Below are 9,226 nucleotides of genomic sequence, written 5' to 3' on the forward strand. Positions count from 1 at the left end.
GACAGGAGGAAACGCTTCTACCGCCCAGACATGGAACCGTTAGCCGTGAGGCTGTCCATACTACATTCCCACATGCCATCTTGGTTGTTGCCCCCCCTCTTTATATATGTTTCTCTATTCACTTACTGTGTTTTTATTATCACTATTTTGTAGAAGTTTTTACTTTTTTTTACATGCTTCCTTCCTCTTTTCAAACTGCGTGTTGTGCAGTTGTAACAAAACACTTTCCCTGTGGAGATCAATAACATTTTTCAGATTCTGATTCTGAAGTGGCCTCCAGTAATCTATTGCTCTTCACTCGTCGTCTCAATCAGTACAATCTCAACCTAGAGCTTTCAGATGTACATGTGTGAGTGTGTGTGAAAGCATGTATTTGAAATTCCATGTCCGTCTGTGAAAGAGAGGGAGCGTATGTGCATCTGTGCAAATATGAATTCATGGCATTATCATGTAAATCTGATTTCATGTCATTTTCACATTAGAGCGTCATTTGCATTTGAATTCATGTTAATGTGCTCCCTTTCTCTCTTCCTTTTATCCTCCATTTCTCCTTCTGCAATCCGTCATCCTCACTCCTCGTCTCCCCCCCAGATTCCTCCCCTTCGACCCCACTGCCCACAGACCCCACTGCGTGCCCCCCTCCTCCCCCCGCCCTGCCTTGGCCCATGGCGGTGGTCGGCGGAAACGGCGGAAGAGAGGCCGGGAAGTACTGTTGCCTGTGCGGCGCCTGGTTCAACAACCCGCTGATGGCCCAGCAACACTACGAGGGCAAGAAACACCGCAGGAACGCAGCCAGGGCACGCCTCCTGGAGCAGCTAGCGGGCAGTCTGGATGCCACGGAGAGCACAGGTCAGCCTCTTGGCCCCCGAGCCCGACACAAGTGACAAGTGAAGGGCAGGAGGGGTGTAATGACTTTGTGCGCGGAAAAACGATAAGGGGGAGATCACATTCGAGATCAGCGGCAGTGAGCGTGGACTTGTGAAATGTTCATATGCCTTTTAATGTGGTGTACATGACACGGATATTATACTGAGGTGAGCCACCCCAGTTATCCACAGATAAAATTAGCACCATCAACCACTTACTGTAAAAGATGGGCTTATCACATCCACCATACATTTGGTCAAAAACATGGGTTCTATATTACCGACTACATTTCTCCTGTGTCCTTAATGCTGAATGTTTCCACCAACTCAATCCAGAGATTCACACCTGGATCAACACCCTCCACTATCCCATTGTTAATATATACAGTAAAGACTTAATGTCCCACAGTTAGTTGAAATTCCTTCTTATAGTTACCTTTAAATTTAGAAAGAGAATTCTAAAGTTTTATAGTCTTGTAGGAAGGCCGTCATAATATATAAATTTTACTGAATTAAAGAGGCTCTCCACCACTTTTATATGTCAAAGTCTGTGAAGTCGGCCTGTGAAAACAGTTGTATAATATAATTTGTGGCTCTGCAGGAGCTTTGCCAAGTCTGAGAAAATTACTCAAGTGACATCATCCAGATATCCTGTCTTGGGCTTGGGAGCCACAGATTTTTTTTTATTAGAAAGCCTACCTTAGGCGTGTAGTTTGAAAGACATGGACGATTACCAGCTAATGTGGGTCTAACATAAAGATGCTGTCAGGTTGCATTATTGTAATTGTAGGAGCAAGTGTTTCTGGAGCTTGACCCACACTAGTTACACAGGGTCTCTGATGAATCAACTCTGACCAATGCTTTTTTTTTTTTTTCTTTTTTAAAATCAGCCTCAATTTAATAGAATGCCATACTAAATCACTAGAGTAATCTTTGAAAGGTGTTTACTGGGTAAATAATCTTAAGAGTTGGACTCTAAGCCAATAAGATGAAAGAGTTAGCTCATCCATCATCCCGAGCAAATATTTGTGTCTCCCTGATGTGAAATTTTGACACATCCATTTCATCATCTGTTTGCCACAGTCTAACCTTTCCATGAGATTCATCTGGGGTCACAGTCTCCTCACATTTCAGCAGGGCTTTCACACTTGTTAGTGCTAGCATCGAGATGTGTAAAACTGTCAGAGGACCTCTGCTGGCATGGCGCGTATACCGTACTTAGGAGAAACTACACTACACAGTTCAGAAGCTCAGACAGAAAACTAAGGTATTACACATCGATATTTTTGCTGAAGGTTGAAACACAAGTCTGACACTTGAAAGAGTCAATTAGGAACCAAAAGGACTGAACTGAAATTTTTCTTTATTGTATATCAAATTACAGTTACCATAGCAGAAGCTTTATTCTACGTCTTTCACTCCCCCTTTTAATTCTGCTCACACACGTGTAGCAGTAAGAGTGACACTGATTTCCACGTACATACACACATTTCCGCCAGAAGGATATTCTAACCAAACTATTAATAGTATTTGGCACCATGCTTTTCCTTTTCTTGTTCCTATGAGTGATATCGCCTAACATCTATTATCCTACAGTACTGCAGCATGCAGCCCAACATGCACACGTGTGCCACACAACACCTCTACCGCACATACGTATAAGTTGGACACACACACACACACACACACACACACACACACACACACACACACACACACACACACACACACACACACACACACACACACACACACAAATCCTCCGTGAGCTGAAGCCGTGCCGTTCGCTGTGTGCTCCAGGTGCCATGACACAAACCATTATCTCAAGAAGCCAATCATATTAAAAGCATGAGTCATGTTGCCGCCTACACTGGCTCAGAGGCTTTAAGCGGTGTCATGTTAGATATCGTCCTCCATCCACACACTGTGACCCAGATCCCACAACCTCAGCTATTTTTTGGGTGAATTTGACTCCAAATATGAGCATGTGACTACAGAACACACTGAGAATTGTAAATGTATAGCAGACATATATAAAAGTCAGTTTTTTCTTTTGTTTAAACAAAGATATTTGTACCCAGTGAAGAGTGACGCTCTACTGCAAAATCTATTCCCTGTCTTCTTTTCAAGGGCAATGAACTGGTCTAAGATTTCTAAGTGAGCTCCCTGCTAGCGTGATCTATCTTATGTGCCATAAATCAAGTGTTTGTTCTAGTGCCTTTAGTCTGAAACACTTTATTCATCACAGCACAGCTCTATTGTCAGTGATCGTTTGTTCTTCAGTTAGACACTTTTCCACTGGTGCAAGATTCTCACATCTGATTGGCTTTTATCACCACTTCAGGTGTGAAGTCACAGGTGTGCCGGGTGTAATCTCAGAGGGAGGGTCGAACGCGAGGCGGCAGCTGAGCAAAGTGGGGTGGGGGTGGGGGGATGGGGGGGATATGAGGAATTCTGTCTCAGCCAAGTGCAGATTCATCTCTGTCCTTTTGTCGTCCTTTGTGGAACTATTCTCTCCTTACAGTCTTTTTTATCTTTTCCAACCCTTTTCCTGCTGTGATACAGTACTCTGTCTTGTGTCTTTGTTTGTTGTTGCTGGGGTTGTGTTGTGTGTAAATGTGTATGTGTGTGTCAGTGTGTGTGTGTATATATACACCACTGGGGGCTCAGATCTCTCGTCACATCTCATCTGTCATCCTTATTAGCTCCCCACGAGACACAGGTGAATTATTTACACACCAGTGTTTCCCCTCTCTCTAAACTATGGCTGCAAAGTCTGCTTCGCTGTATTGTCTGGTTGTATCCTATTGATGATACTGACCTTTACTTGTACTTGCATATTTTCTCCTCATCTTTCTCTCTACCCTCTGCCCCTCCCTTTCACACTCTCACAACCAAAACATATCACAAAATCCCCATGACATTAATATCGACACCGTTTCTTACTCTTGGATTTTTCTGGTGTAATTGTGGAGACAGGGCACCGGGGAGAACGTCGTTATTTTCCATGGCTAGGTGCCAGACAAAACCCCCGGAGATGGATTACAGAGGTGGACGAGGGAGTTGCAGTGGGGGTGGCTACTGGCGCGGGATGGAGCCCGGCTGACTCAGCTGTGTCTTCACATAAATCACGACAGGGGTAGAAACCCCTCAAGACAGCGCCGACGCATTGTCTCTTCTCTCCGGAGACTCAGTAGAGAATTAGAGGCAGTGAGATAAGTGTCTAGGATTGGAGTGCATATGTGTGTGTGTGTGTGCGAGAGAGAGAGAGAGAGAGAGAGAGAGAGAGAGAGAGAGAGGGGACCCAAGAGAAGGTGAAGTACCACGGAAGAGAAAATTGTGTGTAATTGATTACTGTGCCTGAGTTGGAGACAGAGCTGACCTCCTCTCCCACGAGATAGCACTCACTGTGACACAAGCAGGCTGATATACATTCACACATAAACAAGACATACTGTAGGCTCTGTATATCCAAATACGTAATACCCACATGTGAACAAGTCTGCCGTTCGAAATGTGTCTGTAGCATCAAGTACCAGAAAGTGTCAAGAATTGAGAATTGGCTTCTAATTCTTAGGCTTGTCTACTTATTCTTTAATCCGATATTCCTTGATTTAAGTCACAAAATTTCCCTCACTGTAGACAGAGGTCATATTTAAAGCTGCACTAATCAATGTCTTTAAGTGCACAATGGTTCAAATGGCTATATGTAATGTGAAAGGCGAGATTCTTAGTGAAGAACATACACCCTTCGCTGCAGGTCTTCTCAGACCATTTTAACGCCCTTTAGCTCATTGTTTTGGTTTAACGGCCTGTAACTTTAGGTTCTCTTCACTCTCACCGCTCTCATCACTGTAAAAACCATTGTAGACTATTTGCTCACCACCAAATGGCAGACAAAGTTAGCAACTAGCTGGTTAACACAGTGGAGCATTTAGCGGCAAGAGCTAGGTAATTTCCCTGGGGAGCTGGTGGAGACCAAACACAGAGCTAAAATACAGTGAATATTGAACTTTTCAAATCATGAGAAACATAACTGCTTGCTAACATGTTCCCCATATCAAGGTGAGGTGATAATATGTTTATGTTGTGTTTACAGCTTGTTTCCACTGCCCCAAAGTGGCAAAAAAGGGTTAAAGCCTGTTTATATTACTCAAAGAAAGGTATTGAGAAGTTTTAACAAAACGTTTTGTTATCAGTCCAAAAACTCATATTGGCACTGCTATAAAATATGTTCAAACAATATCCGACCTGAATATCAACACATTATTATAAACTACCTTTAAGAATTATTCATGGGTTGAGATGAGACAGAAGACAAATAACACAAGGTGATAAACTGTAGTGCCGACCTGAAAATGTAAAATAATCTGGTCACTTTATTTAAAAGCAATAGTTCAGAGAGAGTTTGTTTCCTGTGTATGATTTTGGTTTTTGTTTTTTTGTCTAAAACAGATGGTCTTTCCAATTACTTTAACATTCACTACAAAACTAATTAGTCTCTCTATAAGTCCTCCAAAGTTTGTTGCTTGGTAAAATTCCACTTGGATTCAATCTGACTCTCACTCGATGCTCAGCCCCTCACTGCAATGGTATTTGTGATATATTCCTGTGAGACGTACTGTCAGGACTTTGCTGCAGACTGTTGGTTTTGATTGCATCTCAATGGGGTTCTTTTTGGATCCAGTTCCTTTTTAATCTTGCAAAGCGCATGGTAAACTAATGGTGTACCACAGCACAAAGGCTCTGGGGTAGTAAGAGCTCCGTAAACTATTATGCTGCCTCCACAGTGAATACAATTACAGATGAGTACTTTACAGTAAGATTCTCAGTTGCAGTCAGGCCCATAGGAAGGCAGCGGAAAACGGAGCAGTCCACCTTAAAATTATCCATATGTAACTTGATGTTCAGCTGTGGTTGTACAGTGTGTTTAAGGCTCATTTCCTCCCTCTGCCTCTAAAAAACATCCCACTATTTAACCAACACTAGATTTTACAATCATCAGTGCTGGGCACTACCTGAAAACCCACAAGAGACTCATAAATAATAAATAAAAGAATCTGCAGTTAGAGCTTGGCAGAGTGTCCTAATGGAAGGAGCCATGAACATCATGCTCCAAATGGATCATTAATGTTGCCTGAGCTTCGGTTAAAATATATCAGGCTCTGAAACTGGAGGAAGATGTTAAATTTCTTTGCAACAAGGCTCTTCAAAAGAACATAATTTTCTCAATTTTCTGTGCACAGAATGTAGCTCATTACTTTTTTGACAAGCATTTAGGAGTCTCCCTACCAGGGGTGCCAGCAATGCTGGGAGGCTCTATACATTAAACGACAGACACAAACAGCTCCACACCCACTGCCTCAGCTCATCTCACCCCCTCTTTTCTCTCTCCCTGGCATATCTTCTTGTGTAATTAACAAGGCTTAGAACACCCTCACAAATACTGCTCATGCTCACAAAAAACCCACATTCACAGCCCTGCCCTGCGTGCTGTCACTCGCGTTGTGCACGCACACACACACACACACACACACACACTTTCCCTGCATGTAATTAACATGGATTAGGGCACAGCGTGGGCTAATGCCAGAACTGCTTTTTTAACCAAAACACATTGTATGTGCATGTGGCCATGTGTGTGTGTATGTTCGTGTGTGTGTGTGTGTGTGTGTTCAAAAGACTGGCACACACTCACACAGTCTGGCACAGACACAAACTGCAGCATATTGTACATCAGTGCTACTCGGCCAGGCAGCGGGGAGGTGACATCAATCAGGCTAAAAGCAGGGAAAGCTGCCTTTGTGTGTGCGCACATACACGCATGCACATAAAACACACTTAATCGCATATACAAGAATAGACCTCTTTGTGTAATCCTTGCGGCAGTATAGAATTACGGGGAAGAGAAAGGGAAAGAGAATGAGAGAGACTTATCATTCCTTTCTTTTCCAAATTATCTCTTCTCCAATTAATAGCCTTTTCATTAAGAGAGGACAGAAGTAATGACATTTTGGCAGAAGGGGATGTACTATCGTGTTTTTCTCCCTTTCACACATGCAGAATCAGTTATTAGCTCCTAACAGATGCCAAATATAAACATTTAAGCAAAGACAGTGCTTACTCCAGGTAACTAATTCAGCCGTGGGTTTGTTGTAAATGACTGTTTGTCTTTAATCACCCCTGGAAACAGACAGAGCCTCTCTGTCTGACAACAGGGAGCAGATATGCCACATTATGCAGCTCCATCCCAGTCTAAATGACCTCCCACCACTCCTAACAATATTACAACTTCATCTCCCAACATACTTCACCAATTACCGCCACAGAAGGTCAAAAGGTGATGGAATACACAGACAACTCATAAATCTCAAGGACAGTAATGACAGCCGAGAAAAGGGCACCCACACACGAGAGAACACACCTGATTTCAGTCACAACAAACACCCCCGGAAACTACACACATTCATCTTCAAAAATCTGAAAATAAAAAAGAAAGAACACAGACAAGAGAGGGAGCGTGGACTGGTGATTAATGTTTGACTGCTTTGTCATACAGTGGCAAAGTTGTTCATCACTGATCTGAGTAAAGTTCTGCAGTGACAACTTTGCAGTGTGCAAAATGTGAGAAAACAAATATAGCTCTTCATTGTGTCTGTGAGAGAGAATACACAGCCAATGATGTCATGTTGTTGATTGCCTTCCCCTCATCGACACATGCAGTATTTCCTTCCCCTGCCGTTGTGAAAGAAAGGCGATTTTAAAATCGCCACGCGTAAAGCAGATATTTTCGGGCTTAGATACACGTCATGTTTTCTCCTGTGGTCATTAAACCCAGCATGCACTTTGCATCACATCCTACGGTGTGTGAACTCATTATCCTTACCATAGCTCCGTCTCCTCTCCTTCATCTTTTTAAACATCTTAGTTTCCTCCAGATATTTCCTCTTTCGATTGTTCTGTCTGCCCCCCACCCCCACCCCACATAACCCCCCACCCCCTCCCATCGCTCTTCACCCCACTCTGTCACTATCTCCATCCTCATCCATCTATTTTTGGGTGTTCATCTCTACCACCTGCAAACCCTCTAATTAGTTCACATCTGTGNCCCCCCCACCCCCTCCCATCGCTCTTCACCCCACTCTGTCACTATCTCCATCCTCATCCATCTATTTTTGGGTGTTCATCTCTACCACCTGCAAACCCTCTAATTAGTTCACATCTGTGTCTGAGCCGCACCATCTCAAGCACACATTCGCCAATACAATACAAATATGCATGCACACACACACAGCCATACACAGTACTACACTGTTCTTTTCTTACTCCTAGTGTCCTAATTCTTCTCACCCTATTGAAATTCAGCTTTCAAAAAGGCACCTTCGCACACACTACAAAGAGGAAGGCAGTGAGCTAAGGATCTAAAAATGTTACTGGCTTTCTGCTAATGATTAGTCTAATCAAATCTTTTTGCAGATGCACTCTAATTAGGAAAATTAGCCTGCACTGCAGAGTTTAAAATTAGACAGTTATTTGGTGTCAGTTCAGATTTTTATTGTTGCTCGTGTTGGCCTCAGTGCCACTGCGGGTGCTGATGATGGTGATGATGATGGTGATGATGATGATGATAGCTTTCAAGGGTTTTTATGAACCATACTTTTAGAGAATGCCCTCCCAGTAACCGCTGTACCTGTGTGGTTGTGTGTCTGTCTCTCTCCAGGGCTGCGCAGTAGTTACTCCTGCAGTGTCTGTAGTGTGGTCCTCAACTCCATTGAGCAGTACCATGCACATCTCCAGGGCTCCAAGCACCAGAACAAGTGAGTACAACAACTTCGGATGGATGGATGGATGGATGGATGGATGGACACTCAATCAAATCCTAAAACAGACAGACAGACAGGTTTCAACTTTCCAAAACAGACAATCCAACAGTCACGCCCAATTCATGCAGCAATTGGCCAGGTGTGCAGAGGTGTGAAAGTGGGAGGGATCTGAACTTCTCTCTCAGGGTCACCTCTTTCAGCTTTCACACAATTACTTTAAGAATTAATCGTGATTACAGAGTGCAACACCATGACTACATTTGAGGAAAGACTGTCTGAAAGTGTGCGCCTCATTCCCATTGGAATAATTCATTGCACTGAGACTGGTGTCATGTGGCCAGAATGAAGCTATGATGCTAAGTGTGGCCACTGAAAACACATGTAAACACTTTTGAACTGAAACACACTCTTCTCCTAGTCCTGCATAATTAAGATGATGGATATGATGTCACAGTACGTGGAAGTTGCCGATGTCATATGGCTGCCAGTGTGCATTTACATGAAAACAAAGCTACGATGGCAAAAATCTGTCCTGCA

The 9,226-nt window shown here is 43.2% G+C and overlaps 1 protein-coding gene across 1 annotated transcript in view; it reads left to right on the forward strand.

The window, feature by feature from the left end:
• Positions 1-8,687, forward strand: part of LOC111235153 (zinc finger matrin-type protein 4-like) — a 36,504-nt gene extending 27,817 nt beyond the window's left edge. Inside the window, exons 5-6 of the mRNA XM_022763490.1 lie at positions 592-849; positions 8,587-8,687. Coding sequence (XP_022619211.1) covers positions 592-849; positions 8,587-8,687 — 359 coding nt within the window. The remainder of the gene's footprint in view (positions 1-591; positions 850-8,586) is intronic.
• The last annotated feature ends 539 nt before the right edge of the window (positions 8,688-9,226 follow it).

The sequence above is a fragment of the Seriola dumerili genome, unplaced genomic scaffold (assembly GCF_002260705.1).
Source record: "Seriola dumerili isolate Sdu_G_001 unplaced genomic scaffold, Sdu_1.0 BDQW01000478.1, whole genome shotgun sequence".
Lineage (NCBI taxonomy): Eukaryota > Metazoa > Chordata > Actinopteri > Carangiformes > Carangidae > Seriola > Seriola dumerili.